The 19,744-nt window shown below is 37.5% G+C and overlaps 1 protein-coding gene across 1 annotated transcript in view; it reads right to left on the reverse strand.

Annotated features, from left to right (window-relative positions):
* CPT2 (Carnitine palmitoyltransferase 2) overlaps window positions 1-19,744 on the reverse strand; it is a 153,521-nt gene that overhangs the window by 56,971 nt on the left and 76,806 nt on the right. Inside the window, exon 6 of the mRNA XM_090401463.1 lies at window positions 163-296. Within this exon, the coding sequence (XP_090257589.1) occupies window positions 163-296 (134 nt within the window). The remainder of the gene's footprint in view (window positions 1-162; window positions 297-19,744) is intronic.

The raw sequence follows: 19,744 nt of genomic DNA on the forward strand, positions 1-19,744 counted from the left end.
GTTTAGAATTTTGACAAAATTATCAAAGCAACGAATGAATTTTGACACATTTATTAGAAGAATTCTGTATATCAACCATATATATATATATGATACTTTTCATCAAAATTGAGTAATACATTAAAATTCAACATTACTTCTATAAGGTTAGACTAAAATTACCTAACTATCTTTCTGAAACGTGTGGTATCACTTTTTTCAGGATATAAATGAAAAACTTCAGGTTCTAGGATTTTCTTGTTGAGAGATTTCATAAATCTGAGTGATGAGATCAGCATATTTGTCGCCTTCACAAGCTGTATAAATTAAATTGCAATTATTAAACATTTCTTATACATTAGAAGTAAATGAAAACACACACACACACACACACACACACACACACACACACACACACACACACACACAGAGTAATCTCTCACTTATCCAACCACAGCAGGAGAGCGCTGAAAAGAACTGAAGGTACAATTACATAGTGTTGTGCCAAAAGTCATTTGATATACTAACCCATTTAAGGATCAGTTAACTAAAGGTTTATTCATTTGAAGTCAGATAACTGAGAATCACTGTATACACACATACATGCATGTACACACACAGAGACATTCCATACAAAAAATACAAATATATAAATGAATACAATTGATGCGTAATTTATAGTAATACAGTGTTTTCTGCTTTCCTGTACAAGTATTTCAATATTCTGTTTTCCTGTACATTTTCTGTATATAAAAAATGTGTTCTGGGTTTATGTCTATGAATGGAAAACCAATCCCGCGACTTTCAATAATTAAATTAATTTAATTATGTCATGCAGCCAAGTAAATCCACTGCAGCAAATACACACTGCTTTGAAAGAAGTCAACAGACACCCTCCCAATTAGCAAGGCACATCATGCCATGTAAGGAGTTTGTATAAATTGGAGGAATATGATGTCCTCAAATCAGTGCAACTGTGTCCAGGTGAAACAGCTTCAAGAAGGGAACTGATGGAGTTCTGAAAGATGTGTTGTGATAGGATGTCATGTAGCAGGCTTATTTGTTCAGCAAATTGTTGACAAATTGGGCCATCCCAAGACAACAATCAGTGTATCATACTGAGATGGAAGCACAGGAAGTCAACTGCAAGTGGTACCTGTAGTGGACGACCCACCATGCTTGCCAAACATGATTGCAAAGGATAATATGGAAAAAACTGACATTGAATGCAGAATTCAGGGCATCAACTGAAACACAAATCTGCACAAAAACATTCAGAACCAAGGCCTACAACATGGGTTTCCATGGTAGGGCTGCAATATGCAAGTCCTACATTACCTGAACCAATATACAGCATCATCCTCAGTGGTGCAGAGTGTGTGCAGTAGGATATAGAAGCATGGAAAGCCATCTTATGCAGCAATGAATCATGCTACACCTTCTACCGAGCAGATAGACGAGTACAAGTTTGGCAGGTGTCCCGTTAACATCACTACACTTGACTGTCCTCTACAGAACCCAGATTTCAATCCTACTGAACATCTATGGGATGAACCAGGGTATCAGGTGAGATCAAGGGATGTCTGCTTCACCACAGTTCAGGACCTCATTACAAGCCTACAGGAAGAATGGTCAAAAATTCCCATTGATTGCTATTGTATGCTTGTGGAAAGTATGCCCAGTAGGATTGCTGCAGTCATTGCAGTGAAAGGAGGTCCTACATCTTATTAAGGTGGATGCCATGGCTGCTTGTTCCTTATACTCTAGCTACCCCTGTATGTGTGGCTGTGGCAAACACAAGATTTGCCACAGCCACACATATGGGGGTAGCTAGAGCATATTCACACTCAGAGCTTATCATCTTCCTAGAACTCTGCAGTTCAGCTGATATCTACAATGCTCTTTGGTTGGAAATACCTGAGTTCAAATCCCACATAGGAAGAACCTTAAAAAAGGGCTTTTAAACTGAGGGTGAGTTAACTGGTCTCATGCAAAGGTGGCAGATTTTTCCTCCCAGAACATTACGATTTTCATCTCGCAAATCAGGCAAACTGGTTAGAAGAATACATACAATTAACGGACGCAATTATACTGGCTTCATAGCATTACTTGCTCAAGATGTAATGTTGTTAAGCTTGAGCAAGTAATGTTTATGTTTCCTCAAGTCCTATTTAAGAAAAAGGAAGAGCAAATTAGTTTAATTTTTTCTGCCCATCCATAAGTAATTCTTAGACCTAAGTTATATGGATTTTACTGAAATTCAGTGGCTGGAATCCTTACAAAATATTCATATGATCTAAATCTTTATTTCAAGTGGACTCTTTTAATTTTATTTCAAATGGATAGGAAAAAAAAAGGTTTCAAAATTATAAATAGCAGTAACTATAAATGCTCAGTCCTCACAGAATTCAATAAAATTTAGTACTTATGATGTACACTAGAAATTGAAAAACAATTCAAACTGGTAGTAATAATTCTGTATCACAGTTTTTATTTATTCATTTTATTTTTAATATTAACATCATACACAAGAGGCTTCAAAACTTACAGCAAAATGTCAATGTGTGTAAGTAGTTAACTTGAAAGAAGAACCTGCTAATATATGTTTTGAACAACTGGGAGTTATATGGAAGTCACATGACTGAAAGCTGTTCAAGAATTCTAATGATATGCTGCAAGTAAAATAAACAAAGAATGAATATGAAAGAATAACTCTTCTAAATGCAGATGGTGTGTGAAGGTTACAGATGCAAAAGAGATTGTTCAACTAATGAGTGCCCATATTTTTAAAAGCTATCAACCTAGTGTACGCAACACTGAGCTCACTGCTACCTCTTCACTGAATGAAGAAACTAAGGTGTATGAGGATGAGTTATTAGTGCTGTTGCACAAACTGAATAAGAATTCAGCAATAGGGACTGATGGGATATCAGCATGTGTGTTAAAAGAGCGTTCTGCTGAACTGGATATGAGTCTTAGAACAGGGAAGATTCTGTAGGAATGGAAAGATTGTATGGTAATTCCATTGCACAAGGGTGGTGCAAAGACCAATGTATCCAACTATCAACCAATTAGTATCTCGAGCTGTGCATCAGACTTTAGACCTATTACCATCTCCCCTGTGATACTTAGACTCTATCATAAAATCTTAGTTAAACAACTTCAGCAACATATACAGCATGATTATAGAGCTTTTGTTCCTTCGGACGGCTGTGCAGAGAATATATATCTTCTTTCTTCGCTTCTCTCTCTGATTCCCCATGCCACCTTAAGCCTCTATATATGGCGTCGCTGGACCTTCAAAAGGCCTTTGATAGCGTCTCCCCTTCCTGCTCTCCTTCGAGCGCTGTCTATTGCTGGATGTCCAGAACCCTTTCTTTCCTATATTATGGAGCTATACTTGGGTAGTTCCATCCCTATCACTACAGGGTCCCATGCAACTTCTATTCCTGCAATGCAGAGAGTTCACCAGGGTGATCCTCTATCTTCCCTTTTCTTTAACTGTGTCATAGATGAGTTTCTTCACTCTCTTCCTAGCTATATAGGCACTTCTTCCTTTAATGCTATGGCCTTTGCGGATGAATTTATTATTCTTGTAGCCTCTACTAAGATAGGCTTGCAGGAACTTCTTGACCGGGCAGTTGACTTCTCTATTTGAGGCCTTTCTAGTAATGTAGAGAAGTCCTGCTCTTGTCCCTTCTGGTCATGAGAAGAAGCTTAAGGTCGAGACTATAGAGTTTCCCTGCATGGGAGGCCATTGCATGCTTTGACCATCCTGGAAGAGTGGAGATACCTTGGTATCATGTTCACCGAGCGATTCTAGAAGCTGGGATCGCTTCTTTGAGGAAAGCTTCTCTTAAGCCCCAGCAAAGACTGTTTCTCCTTTCCCACTATCTCCAACCTCGCTTTTACCAGAAGTTGGTGCTTGGTAGGACATATATCTTGGTACTGTCCCGAATGGACAGGGCTATCCGTTCAGCCGTGAGATCATGGCTCCGACTGCCGCCTAACACTCCTACTGCATATTTCCATGCGAGGATGAAGGATGGTGGGCTTGGGGTTCCATCACTTAGATGACTGATCCCACGCCTGCAGCTGTCAAGAATTGCGCAGTTAGAACTATCTTCTTCCCCTATCTGCAGAGAGGCTTTCTATAGCCCAATAAAATAAGAAGACTTTAGGTGGGCTAAAGGCTGGTCCCATTATCAGGGTACCTTAATTGAGTCAGCACCTGCAGAATACAAGAGGCGGGCATTTCTGTTGCACTGTTCTGTAGATGGTGCTCCTTTAAAAAAGTCATATCTGGTGCCTCCCCAGCATGATTAGGTAAGGGATGGCACCAGACTCCTCCCTGGGTTAAGTATATTGACCTTATCAGGACGAGGATCAATGCCCTGCCTACTCAAGCCCGCACAGCTCGATGGGGTAGTGATGACTCAAACTGTAGGGCTGGCTGCCACTACAGTGAGACATTGTCTCATATAGCCCAGTGTTGCTTCCACACCCATGGGGTCCGCGTGAGGAGGCATGACACCATGGTCTCCATTCTAAACAACCGCTTTAAGAACAAAGGTTGGATGACTGCAGTGGAACCACATTATAGGACCTCCGCAAGCTAGACAGTGATTAAAAGAGATGGTGACGTTTGGGTAGTTGATGCCCAGGTGGTGGAAACCACTAGCCTATAGCCATAATAATAAAGTGAACTACTATAAAAATAACCAAGATCTAGTTAGTAAGATACGGGAGGAGCATGGGGCAACTCCAAGGTTTACCAGCACCACCATCTCTTTACATGGCATATGGAGCACAGATAGTTATAAGGATTTAAAACAGCTTGGGCTTACGCAGAAGGAAGTTCTTTCCTTGAGGGCCCTACAGGGCACACTGGTGGCATGGCATTGCCACCGGAGAATGACTACAATGATAACTAGAACAGGCATAGGGTAAAACACTTGTAAAGGCTTAGGCCTATATCAAGTCTGGACGTGAAGTAAGGGTAGTACTGCCCATAACCAGTACAAAGATTAATAAAAAAATAATAATAATAAAAATAAAATAAAATAAAATAACCAGTGGTGTACCACAAGGATCAGAGCTTGGTCCACTGTTATTCAATCTGTACATTAATGATATTGGGAAGGATTCGACAAGTGACATACAACTATGTATGTTTGTTGATGATGCAAATAGTTGCATCATCAGCAAATCAGGGTAATCAGGAAAGTTGCTGATATGCAGTACTTGTATAATGATTTGAATAGGCTGAAATTGTAGACACATATGGAAATTGGGAAAACGGATGTCAATTCAATGTCAGTAAATGTAAAGTAATTTATTCACTTTGCCATGATTAGATATCCAATGTCATATTATATTGGTGGGATTATGATAGAAGAAACTGATGAGGCTATGGATCTTGGAGTGTTAATAGATAGAAAGTTGAAGTTTAGGGGCCATGTAGCAAAGATTACAAATACAACTCTAAAGATAATTGCAATGCTGAAACGAACGTTCACATGTAAAGATAAAGATGTCATTTTGCCTCTTTACAAGACCTTGATAAGACCTCACTTGGACTATTGTGTGCAGGTTTGGTCTTCTAGTTTCCATTGTGATTCTGATATACTAGAGAGAATGCAATGAAGAGTGTTAAAAATGATATCAAGATTGTGGAATACTTATTATGAAGACAGATTGAGAATTTGTGGACCGCAGACACTAGCAAACAGGAGAAAGAGGGGTGATATGATTGAGACTTACTTCTTCTTCTTCTTCTTCCACAGCTTTTCCCACTTAAGTAGGGTCGCTGTTTGTGGTGAGTCTCTTCTACAACCTCCTGTCTTGGGTTGTAGCCACATCCAAGTTCTTCATCCTCAAGTCCTCCTCCACCATTTCTTCTTTGGCCGTCTGCACTTCCTCCTCCCCCTCACATCCATCTGCATGACCTTTCTTCCCACATACTCTTCCTCCCTTCTCATCACATGACCAAACCATCTCAACCTTACCTCCTGTATCTTTGCTCCTAAGTTTGTAACTTTCACTGTTTCCCTTACATAGTCATTTCTCAGACGATCCTTTCTGGTCACACCACCTAAGCATTCTCATCTCTGCTGCCTCCATCCTGCTAATGTTATTTTTTCTCAGGGCCATAGTTTCCATAGCATATGTCATGGCTGGTCTCACTACTGTCCTGTAGATTTTGCCTTTTAGATTGATCAGCACCTTCTTATCGCATAGCACTCCAGCCATTTCTCTCCAGTTACTCCATCCTGTTTGTATCCTGCATCCCACTTCCTTCTCAGCTTCACCATCCTCTTTCATTGTTGAACCTAAAAATCTAAAGTCACTGACCTTCCTGATGACATATCCTTCTATGTGATGATTGAGACTTACAAACTTCTGAAATGTTCATACAGGATTTCAGTTGATGGAACTTTTCAATTTATGGAGGGTGGGGAAAGGACAAGAGGGCATCCTTGGAAGCTGAGAATAAATGCTGCTAAGAAGGGGGGGGGGGGCTAGATTTTTCTCTCATAGGGTGGTGTGTGATTGAAATGGAATGCAATTGGATGTTGCGTGTGTGCAAGCAGTGTAAATGAATTCAAGAAAAAGTATGATAGCTGGTGTATGTAGTATATGGCCTCCCTCAATGAGTACCTGTCTCCCTGGAGGTCTCTCTTAATAATAAATAATAATAATACAATTACTTGGTGTAAATGGGACATTATATTCAGCAATACGTTGTCTGTATTTGAGATGGTTTGATCTTAAATCAGGTGTGAGAAAAGGATGCACATTACCAACACTGCTATTCATCATTTATATAGATCACATTGTAAGGGAAGTGGCATTAGGTCTGATATCAAAATTGGAGATATTCAACTTAGCTCTTGACTTTATGCAGATAATGTTATCTGCTTCTCTCTTCCATTATGTATGTCGATGATGATGAGGCAGAATGAACTCTTTCCACTTCTGTCTCTAATTTGGTTTTCGAGGTCCCCTTTTATTTTGTCTATCCATTTAATTCAGGGCTGCCCTTTGGGTCTTTTACCTTCCATCACTGTATTCAGGACTTTAGTTGGTAATCTTTCTGTTACCATTCGTCGCATGGCCAAACCATTGCAGTCTTCTAAACAAATCCAGTACAAATCTCTTAATGCATAGCAGTATACATGCCCGTAAGGAGATGTGCTTTGCATTATGGGAGATACTGAGACAAAGAGTGATGAGATCTTGATCCACCTTTGCTGCTAGTTGCCTGGTGTTGTACTACCTTACCCCAGTCCTGAAGATATTTTCAGGCACAAACTTTGTTTGCTCACACTTGGATAAAGGATTAAACTAAATTTATTATAGTTTAACCAAGTGAAAAATAATCCTTCAACATCTTTCTCTAAATCCAGAGTTTAATAAGGTGGCACACCTTTTGGCAACTCTTATAGGTAAAGATGATCCATTGCTTCTGCCTCGGTATCTCCACTTCTGGGCCTGGCTCCCACTGACGAGACCTCAATAAAGGTTGAAACCGGTATGACTAGTGGCCCTTCTCTTATACATAGCAGTATACATGTCTGCAAGGAGATGTGCTTTGCATTATGGGAGATACTGAGACAAAGAGTGCTGAGATCTTGATCCACCTTTGCTACGAGTTGCCCAGTGTTGTACTATCTTACCCCAGTCCTGAAGATATTTTCAGGCACAAACTTTGTTTGCTCACACTTGGATAAAGGATTAAACTAAATTTATTAAAATCCAGTACAAGTCTAACTAAATAACTGATGTAATAAATTTGGTATGAAAATCATCAATAAAAAAGAAATACTGAAAATATGGAGGAAAAAAAATCATGAATGGAGAAGTTATAGAACAAGTAAACAATTTCAGCTATTTAGGCATAATTTTTAGTAGGATGGCAAATTATACATGGAAACAAAAACCAAATAAATAAATCTGGTTCTGGCGGGTGAATAAATTCATATTGAAATAAGAGAGAAATTAATCAAAACTCTAAACTGACTGTATAAAAAACAGTGTCCAAACTAATTTGAACTTATGGAACTGAGAGCTGGGTTAGAAATAAAAAATTTGATCAATGACTGGAGGCCACATATAAGAGAGTACTGAGAAAAGTTAGGAGAGTGAACAGATAGCATTAATGGAAGAATTATATTATAAATGAAGATATAAAAAGGCAATGTGACATTTTCAGCATTCAGGAAACCATGTGAACAGAGCTAATCTAAGTATAGTCATTTAAACAGAATGGTGGAACAGAATTTTTGGTAAAAGCTTTAAAAAAGACCCAGAGGAAATCCAGGATTTTGGTGGACTAAAATATAAGATTGACAATACTGAATTCTTGACAGATATTTGGACAGGTTAATTTGGAGGAAAAATTACTGAAATGAAGTTAGTGATGATGTACCAGTGTTTCTTTAATTGCTTAAGACTTGCAGAATCCTATGAAAAGTTTCATTAAAATTATCAGAAAGGAAATTTTGACAATTAATGGTTATGTGCAAAATATTTTAATCAAGATACATCTGAAAACATATTCCATCTATTAAAGTTAAGGGATAGTACATCCCATATTGTTTCTTAGCCGAATAAGAAACTCAAAGAGTTTCATGCCGAATATAGAAACTATATAAAGTTCAGCGATTCCAAGCGTAAGCAAATACCTGGATAGTGCAGCAACTGACCCTTTAGGTAGTGCAAGCTGAGGCAACTCATAGCAAGGTTGAAGCAAGCTCCGATCACTATTCTTGATATTTACCCATAATGTGAACTTAGCTCCTAGGAGCTGTATTACTGTTCTACATTATGAGAGAAGGCCACTACCCAGACTGGTTTCAACCTTTATTTAGGTCTCATCAGTGAGTAGGTAGACCTAGTTAATAATACCAAGTTTGTAGCGAACAGAATTTACATCCCATCTATGAGAATTGCCAAGAAGGTGTCCTAATAAACTACTGATTATATGAAGAGCCAAACGCTTCAATTCAGCGACATGAACCTATTTAAGTTAAGGGATATTACATCCCATATTGTTTCTTAGCCTAGGAGCTAAGTTCACATTATGGGTAAATATCAAGAATAGTGATCGGCGCTTGCTCCACCCTTGCTATGAGTTGCCTCAGCTTGCACTACCTAAAGGGTCAGTTACTGCACTATCCAGTTATTTGCTTACGCTTGGAATCGCCGAACTTTATATAGTTTCTATATTCGGCATGAAACTCTTTGAGTTTCTTATTCGGCTAAGAAACAATAAGGGATGTAATATCCCTTAACTTAAATAAGTCCATGTCGCCAAATTGAAGTGTTTGGCTCTTCATATAATCAGCATATTACATCTATATTTTTACCAAACCCTTCCTGTGACTTTTATTTAACTGCTTTCTATCAACATTTTCTTCAGAAGTTGATACTGAATCATAGTTTAGTCCTTGTTTTAAAAATTTTATTTTATTTTTTTTAAATAATACTTGTATATTTGCATTCACAGTTCTATGAAAGCTGCTCAACTTTGATTCTTTTTTTTTTTTTTTTTTAAATTCTCTTATATATTTTTCTTCTTTTCAGTGCTATATTCATTTTTATCCTGCTCAAAGCTAAATAATGCTTGCTACTGTTACGTTTCTACCCTTTTGACTTATTTCCTTTATATTATTCTTTGCATGATTTACTTTCTTATATATACTTTGGCTTCTATCTGTTATCTTTAACTTCGTGTATCCCTAAGTCGTCTATCTTACTTGAATATGTGATCTTATCGCTTATCTAGCAAATTTCTCAATTTTGGGCCCCCAGAAATACCTGTTCCCTGATCACTATAAGCTATCCTTATTCACTCAGGCAAATTTATTTACTGCGCCAGCTTGGGCCTTAAGGGTAGAGTTAAACTCAGCCTAAGGATAGTTATAGGGTATCAGGTGCTACTAATATCATTTACTATAATTCAGAAGCCTAAGATTTTCTAGTTTATTTGCAGTCGTGCCCCTTTTCTCTCTTAATTGGGATATCCCCATGCACATATATGATCACAGCTTCGAAATTTTATGAAGGGTCAGGGTCAGTCAGCATGGTCAGAAATACAGGCATGAAGAGGTATCAAACAATTTTAATGAATTCATTATTTAATATAATACAGGAACAAAACAATTATTAATACTAAGTTAAACTCTTATTTTCCTCTCACTCTCTCGTTCTTAAAACATACACTGATTTCTAAATCTTTACAATTCAATTTTCTCAACTTATTTGACATTTTAGTTTATGACTCATTAGGCCAGCTAGGCATTTAGCACATTAATATTTTCCCTCGAGCGGATCACGACAAAATATTTAATAAACTAACAGTTCTTAAAATTCAGTCCAAGGGTATAGAGTTATTCACATAAATTTCAATTCTTCATACTTCATTTTATCACATATTTGATAATACACTCTTTTCTGTACTGTTAGTCAATTTCTCTAAAAGGGGCTAGAACATACGAAAGTACTTATCTACACTGTTTTGGTTTCTCTTTGTCCTTCCTTCTTTGTGAAGATTCTGGCTATCTTGATTCTATCGCCACGTGGGATTCACGTGCTTTTCCTGAATCGGGGGCTGTTTCTTTGCTTTGGATTTACGTCAATCCTTCTTCTCATTGACGGCCTACGTTCGATCTTGCCATGCTTTGTGGCAGTGCCATGCTGGAACTTCTCGAAGGTCAGCTCTTAAAAATAAGAACTGAACTACGATGAACACTTGTAGCACACGGTGAGAATACAGGAACAAACAAAATGGGGGGGGGGTCTCTCCGTGTTGCGGGTTTTATACGCTCCCCAAGAGCGCCACCTTTCTGAGTTTGATTTCTCCTATCGTCCTGCCGATTGGTACCCGACTGGGTGACCTCACCGATCCTCATACAGGGCTTTCTAATTCAGGGAATGTATGCATCATGAAATTTTCTCAGATGTAACACCCATGGGCGCTTACGCTGCTCTTGTAGCGTGTTGGGGATCTTTACCCCATCCTGCTGAATTATTGGCATTCTTTTACTTGTAGAATATTACGGTGAAAATTTCTCTTATAACTGCCCCTTTTTGTTGACTTACATTTACATTTGATATATAAATACATTAACTTCATTTTAAACAGTTCTAAATTTAATTTGCAAGATGTTATTTTCTATAAAACATGGTCACACTGTGCTAAATGATAAGTATGCTTATTTAATTTATTTTTACTGTTAGACTCTGGAAGGGTAACCTCATTTAGAGTGAGGTAGCCTATTTCAGATCTACACTACCTATTTCAAACTGCTTATATACTACTGTGAATCAGCATGAAGATATCACTATCAGCAATAACAATATCAATAACATTTTTCTTATTTCTTGTATATTCTGTATGAATTTGTGCATATCTTCATGCTTGAATGCAGTATTAGTACTGACTAGTCCATGTCCACTGTCAGCACATCCTTATTTCTCCAATATCCAGATGGATACCTACTTATGGGATAAATAGGTATCCATCTGGATATTGGAGAAGTGGTTATTAGAGGACATAACACAGTAGCCATGTGTTATGTCCTCTAATAACCACTTCTCATTATATTATATACATTTGAAGAAACTGAATGACTAGAAGCTGAGGACTAACTATTTATTATTTGAATGCACAACTAGTTTCATCTTCTTATAAGACTTTATTGGGTTTAAATGACTGGGGGTATCAGTTTAATGCAGCAAAATGTAAGGTCTTGAGGTTTGGGACACATCAATGGGATGATGCATACACACTTTAAATGTATGTGCCTGTGTGGAAGTGGCATTTGCTTATACAGCTAGGCTACTTAAAGAAAGATCTAAGTTCGATTCTAATCATGAACTAGAAATTTTTCTAGGCCTTTCTTCAGCTGCTTCCCAAGTTAGTTGATCTCTGGCATGGGTAAGTGCATTCTCTCACCCCCACCCCCCAAAAACTAAGGTTTTTTTCATCCCATAAACTCAAGAAAAATGACCACAGAACCCACACTATTTCAGACAATGACAAACAATATTAAACAGAACTGCATGTGAAGAAGAAGAAGCAATGGAAGAGATAAGGAGACAGGTGAAGAGCAGATGCATGAAGAATATAAGACACAGGCCAGGAGAGTGACTGGTATGGTAAGGAAGGTGAAACTGGAATTTGAAAAGAGATTGGCCCTAAGATCCAAAGAAAATCCTAGGGAATTTTATAGCTATGTGGCCAGTAGGAGGAGAAATGATTGTGGAAGAATGACATTGTGGGATAAAAATGGGAACAGAGTGACTGATCCAGAGGACATAGTGGAATTGTTCAATGAACACTTTATTGGAATATTTCATCCTGGAGGAGTAAATTTTAACTAGAGGGATAGGGCAGGTTAGAAGTTTAGAGGTGCAGGAGGAGGACGTGTTCCAAATACTGAGTACTCTGGATGTCAGTAAAGCTGTGGGACTGGATGGTATTTCACCACGAGTTTTGAGAGAATGTGCTAAAGAAATGACAGCTCCTTTGACCTGGCTTTTCAATGAAGGTCTGACTACAGGAAAGGTGCCCAAGGAATGGAAGGAAAGTAAGATAGTGCCATTGCATAAGGGTGGTAGCAGACTGAAATTGTCTAATTATAGGCCAGTTTTTGTGTCATCAGTCGTTGTTAAAATCTTGGAGAAATTAGTGAGGGACCATATACAGCATTATGCAGATGAGGGTAATGTTATCTGTAAGAGTCAACATGGATTTGTTAAGGGGCACTCTTGTTTTAGTAATATGCTAGCCTTTTATAATAAAGTTACAAGAGCAGTAGATGAGAAAAGCATATACTGCCATTTTCTTCGATTTAGCGAAGATATTTGACAGGATGCCACATGATAAGCTGATATATAAGTTGCAGCATATGGGTTTGGATGTCAGGCTGGTCAACTGAATTCAGAATTGGCTGTCCGATAGGTATCAGAGAGTTGTGTATGGTGGGGCAGTTTCAAGGAGGCAGAGGGTTACAAGTGGGGTCCCACAGGGCTCAGTACTGGGACCTATATTGTTTAACCTTTATATCAATGACATTGTCAGTAGATTGCAGGAGGATATTCAGTTGTTTGTGAATGAGTGTAGCTGGGAAGGGTTATTAGTAATATCCATGCAAGAGGATTTGAATAAGCAAGACAGATGGGCAAATGACTAGGGATATCGGTTTAATGCAGCAAAATGTAAGGTCTTGAGGTTTGGGACACATCGATGGGATGATGCATACTCTATTGGAGGAGCTGTACTGGAGGAAGTAGGGGAGATAAGAGATCTGGGGTTGATGATTGATAGAAACCTGAAATTCAGGAGACATATTGTAAAGGTGGTGAAGGTAACACAGAGATTTGATGCAATAATGAGAAGGACACTGACCTGCAGAGATAAAAGAGTTATCATTCTGTTGTATAAGACCCTGATCAGACCACATTTAGACTATTGTTCTCAGATTTGGTCCCCAGGATTTGAAAGGGATAAATTAACTGCGGAAAGCGTACAAAGGCAGATAACAAAGGTGGTTTCAGGACTGTACAAGGTTAATTATAAGGATTGGCTGAGGGAATGTGGACTGCAGTAGATAGAAAAAGTGGATAGAAGAAGGAGAGGTGATATGATTGACACTTTTAAACTGTTGAGAGGTGGTTATAGGGTTGACAATGGGGAGTTCTTTTGCTTGGTTGAACAGCAGGAAGGAGTGATGACAAGGGGCCATCCCTGGAAGTTATGGAAGGTAACTGTGAGCAAGAGAGTGAGGAGTGGTTTCTTTGCATGGAGGGTGGTTGAACCATGGAATGCATTGCCTGATCGAGTGGTGAGAGCGAGAACAGTCGATGAGTTTAAGGAGTGGTATGATAGACTTTGTGTTTCCTAGGAAGGACCTCCTGTGATGAGTCGTTTGACTCCATGGAGGCCTGAATAATAATAATAATAATAAAATTGTGATAAAGTTAGGGACCACGAGATGCCAACACTGTTTGTCATCTCTCCACTAGATGTCACTTAAAATTACTGACAGTCTTGGGGCAGCTATATTATTAATATTAATAATCAGTGATAGAAAGTCAAGGAATCCAAGTAAACAGTAATGATGGTAGATTAATGTAAACTGAATAGGGCAAGGAAATCTTAAGCCAAAAAATAAAAACTCAAAAAACAGAAAGAATTCTAGATTGGGTCTTTGGCATGATATATAAGATTCCACAAACACACGTGCTCTCCTTGTAGCAGATGGAATCTTACAGACTGCAATATGGATAGGCATGATGTGCAGTGGTTGTTGAGGCTGACGTTTTATGTTCATTCAGAAAAAGGAAATTAGGTCTGAATGTGTCTGTAAGTAGCAATGTACATTATTCAAGTGTGTTTTATGCCATTAATGATAGTGAAATGGATGTAGATTTTTTTTTTTTTTTTTTTTTTTTTTTTTTTTTTGCGGGATGTCTAGTGTTTTTCATAATTTTTTTTTTTTTAATTTTATTTTTTTAAGGAAAAAATGTTAATCACAGTGAAATTTTGATTGATTGCTATTTTGCTTATGGTTATTTTTTGTGATGGTAGAGAGCAAGTAAGAACCTGCATTGAGAAGAAATAAACTCTTGAACATGCTTCTCATACAGAAGACACTCAAATTCTTTGTCATATCATGGGCATCACAGTGTATCCCCCACATACCACTATTTAGACTCCCCTCAAGGCACAGTGGAGTACATTACAGCAGGATCATAAACAAAATGACCAGGTTGACTCCTGATAGCTATGTATCAGGATGGTATCTGTCTTGTGGAACCATTTTGCTCCAGTACCTTCAAATAAAAAATTTTGGGTATCTGCAGTATGTCTAGCATGCCACTGCAGGATTTGGTATCACAGCACAGAAAACAGAGGGGAGGAATAGACAGCAGAATCCCCACTGTGGAGACCAAATATGATAACAGTCACTTCCAGCTTGAAATAAGCAAGGTGCTGGTGATGTTTCACCAGGCACTGATGGTTATCTACCGATGTAAGATGAAATGACATTTCCTCCAACTAGGAAGGGAGTATCGCTTTATGGACAAAATACTTGAGTTTATTTTGTGGAAATGGACAACATTACAAGAAGGGAGAATTGATAATCAACATGGAGAAGCTATGCTTTGTGCTTCACCATAATTGGTCTGTGATCGTTAGGGTGACCTTAAGTGAACTAAGGTAGATCCAATAAAAAATTTTTATATGCCTCAATCAACCATCTAATTCAATAATTAAAAGAGTGATTGATAAATTCAATATATATGGATTAACTGTGATAAATGAGTATTTCTTAAGTCTTGAATTTGAATGGGACATTTTTAACAAAATGCAAAGGCAACTGTGGGTGCAAAGGGACATTGCACAGGTATATTCCAGAAGCAACAGAAATAAAGGAAAGCAGTTTTCGGCATTCAGTAGTTGCCAATAATTCTTACCCAAGCAAACTTGGTCAAAAATTATTGACATCAGTTCAAGGATAGAATGTAAGAAATAGACATGGTGGGAAAAGGTTAATGATAGCAAAAGAACTATAATCAGCAAAATTTCATAAGAAAGGCAAGGACAAGAAAGGCTGCAGTCCAGAAGAGGCTAACAGAACAAAATATACAGTCAGATGTGACTGGAGAAGGGGGGGGGGGTGTCAAATGAAGATTTGGAGGATAGGCATCATCATCAGCAAATTAGCTCAAATGGAATTAGCTCAAACAGGACAAATGGAATTTATGGAGCTACTAAGAAAATTACCTGAAATATAATGTAAGAGACTTATAGCATCAGAGGATTTCTCCATAAGGTAGTCATTTTGCCTGAAATTAGAGAGTGTTATCATGTAGTCATGACTGAGAGATGGTTAAATGCGGAATTTTCAGTTAAGGAGTATATGTAGAACTACAGAAACTGAGGCAATGATTATCACAAACATGAAGCAGTGCCATAGCATAAGGAACCACAAGAGAAAGACGTTACAATATAAGAAAAATGGCCTACGAGTGTTTTAAGGAAATAGTATTGCTCTGCCTATTGCATCTAAGGAGGATGAATAGGGCAGCAGCAGTTAAATGGTTAGGTAGAATCAGTAAGCAGGAGTTGCAAAAGTTATTATTATTATGGGAAACTCCAAGGAGTCCTTAGACTCATTGAGGGAGGCCCTAAACATCGTGTCAAGAACAACTATTCAACATCCACACAGTATCTATCATACTTTGCCTTGAACTCATTCACAGTCATGGCACCCACAACAGAATTCTGGCAGCTTATTCCACTCATTCATCACTCTCCAAGTAAAAAACCTAGTTCTAACACCCTTACTAACCACACTCTTGCCCAGTTTCCATGGATGGCCCCTAGTCCTCCCACCACCAGTCCTGTTCTGAAAAAATATCCTCTGAATTAATCTTATAGAAACCCTTCAGTAATTTGAATGTCTCAATCATATCACCCCTTTACTGCCTATCAACCGATTTCTGCAAACCAAAAATCTTCACTCTGTTTTCATAAGGTTCATTCCACAGACCTGCTATCATCTTGGTCACTCACCTCTGGATCCTCTCCACCTCCTCACAAAGAAGAAACCCTGGTGCCCAGATTTGGGCACAGTAGTCAAGATGGGGTCTTATCAAGGCTCGATACAGAGGAACAATAACTTGCTTGTCTCTGCTCGTCAAAGTATCTTCAGTAACCAAGTGATTTGATGAGCTGATTTAGCCACTTTTGCAATGTGCCCCCTAAACTTCAATTTCCTATCCACCAACACTCCCAAATCCCTGGCCTCGTCAATCTCCTGGAGTACAGTTCCACCAATGTGGTATACTGCTGCTAATCTTTTCACCCCAAAATGCATAACCTTATGCTTTGCCACATTAAATTGATATCCATTCTACTTAGCCCAATCCTCCAATCAATCCAAATCATCTTGCAAAATTTTGACATCATGTGCATTCATTATTGCACATGATGTCAATCATGTGCAATAATGATTGACATCATCAGGAAACAAATGAACAGTTCCTCTCAGATCCTTTCCTATATCGTTAATGAACAAATTAAATAGTAGTGGTCCAAGAATAGATCCCTGGGGCACACCACTAGTCACAGGCCATCTTTTGGACTCTACTCCTGAATAAACTACTCTTTGATGTCTCTCCATCAACCAATTATCATCAGCCATTGTTAATAATTGGTGGATTGTTATATAGATATATATAGGATATTCATAGATATTATCTTAATATTAATCCTACCATAGAGATGATCTCTGTTTCTAACAATTATTTTTAATTTATTTAATTTATTTCCAAGTGTACCTATATATTTTTATATGCACAAGGGTTCACTCGAATTGGTGCAATGACCTTAACTCTTTCAGAATCCAAATAAATCACTGACTCAAGACCAAAATACAAAATAAACACATTTAATATTACAAAAACAATATATATACACTTCAAACAAATACTACATAACAAACTACAAATTAATTGGATCCAAGGCCTTTTTAAATAAACTTACACTTAAGACTAGACTAAACACTTTGTTTTCACAATGACAAAATGTTCATAGCCAGTTTCTTTCTCTGTCAAAGCCCTTATCCGAAGATATATGACTCTATTCTTCAATTTCACAGGATCATTTCTCATCACTTATGTAGCACACATTAATTCTTAAGAACTTAATTCTATCTCTTTTCTTCAGTAGAAATAACAGTCAGATCCGGCGTCCTTAATACAGATGAAACTTCCTAATCAGTTTTCTCGAACATTCCTTTAGAACGTAAATAGCAAATTCTTCTTTTATTCACTAAATGCTTATTGACAGTCTTACTCTTCCAATTAAAAAAACTTACAGCTCTACGATTCCCTTTTCAGAATCTACTATAAATCTTTCAATTAATGTTTCCTCCAATATTCCGTTTAAAACCCATATAGCAATATTTTCTTTTATTTATCCACATACTTATTTCACATTAAAACTTAATAGTTCCACGATTTCTTTTTCGGAATATACTATTAATATCACATAAAAGCCAGTTTCTTTCTCTGTCTGAAGTGTAAGTTTATTTATAACGGCCTTGGATTCAATTAATTTGTAGTTCTAAAAAATCAAAAAAAAAAAAAAATTAGCTAACGCCTTTTTATTCCCGTATACGGGGAGTAGGCGAGGCCATTTAGGCCCTATCTAACTTTTGGAGACTGAGTGGGCAGTTCAATCTCCACTGGTACCAATCAGAGATAGATGGCCCAAGGCTATCACTAATTCAGTGGTACACAGTGAAGAGAGACGGCTCAAATGTGCCGCCATCTCGTGGTCCCTAACCCTAACACAATATATTTAATGTCTGAAATAATGTGGGTTCTACGGTTGATTTTCTTGAGTTTACAGGACGAAAAACCCGAGTTTCCGGGAGGAAAAACCCACTTGCCCGTGCCAGAAATCGACTAACTCAGGAACCGGTCGAAAAAAGGCTTAGAAAAATTTCCTCTAGTCGCTGACTAGACTCGAAACTAAGTCTTCCTTCGTGCAGCCAAGCGTCGTGGTGTGCAAATGCCACATCCACTGAGCTGTAATATTTGTTTGAAGTGTATATATATTGTTTTTGTTTTATATATAATGTAAAAATAATCATAATTAAAATTCTGAATATTTTTACGAATTGTTTATGTTAAAATGTTTATTAGTTTTAGTTTCATAACATGCATTGTTGGCACTTGCGATGTGTCCGTTATTGAAATTGTTTTGTCAAAAATGATATGTAAAGAAGTTAAAAAATCGATGTACTTACCAGATTTGATATTTGTATTAGAATAAAAGAATATTCTTAAAAGAATTTTATTGTAATTTAAAATTATCAAAAGTTGTGTTTTTATGAAGACATTCTTTCTTGTCACTAACGGAGACAATGTGTCAGCCATTAATTATACCTAACTTCTTGCTTACCAGTTTCATGGAATGCACATGCTCGCCGAGAAGTTTGATGTGTGATTGACAGCTGACAAGTTTGGTATCGAAGCAATGGGAGAGTAAACAAGGAGAGCGATCGGAAGGAATTTAGAACACAAGCCGGCAGAAATTTAGATTCTGAAGAACTTGAGTTTTTTTTTTTTTTTTATGTGACAGTCGGAGGAAAATTAATAGTATATTCCGAAAAAGAAATCGTGGAACTATTAAGTTTTAATGTGGAATAAGTATGTGGATAAATAAAAGGAAAATATTGCTATATCGTTTTAAACGGAATATTGGAGGAAACACTATTTGAAAGATTAATAGTAGGTTCCGAAAAGGGAATCATAGAACTGTAAGTTTTTTTCAACTGGAATAGTTAAGACTGTCAATAAGCATTTAGTGAATAAAAGAAGAATTTGCTATTTACGTTCTAAAGGAATGTTCGAGAAAAACTCTGATTAGGAAGTTTCATCTGTATTAAGGACGCTGGATCTGACTATTATTTCTACTGAAGAAAAGAGACAGAATTAATTTCGGAAGAATTAATGTGTGCTACATGAGTGATGAGAAAGGATCCTGTGAAAATGAAGAATAGAGTCATATATCTTCTAAAAAGGGCCTTGACAGAGAAAGAAACTGGCTATGAACATTTTGTCATTGTGAATACAAACTGTTTAGTCTAGTCTTAAGTGTAAGTTTATTTTAAAAAAGGCCTTGGATCCAATTAAATTTGTAGTTAGTTATGTAAAGTTATTTGAAGTGTATATATAT

The sequence above is a fragment of the Typopeltis vanoorti genome, chromosome 12 (genome assembly GCF_054136105.1).
Source record: "Typopeltis vanoorti isolate ZY-2024b chromosome 12, IOZ_Tvanoo_1.0, whole genome shotgun sequence".
Classification (NCBI taxonomy): domain Eukaryota; kingdom Metazoa; phylum Arthropoda; class Arachnida; order Uropygi; family Thelyphonidae; genus Typopeltis; species Typopeltis vanoorti.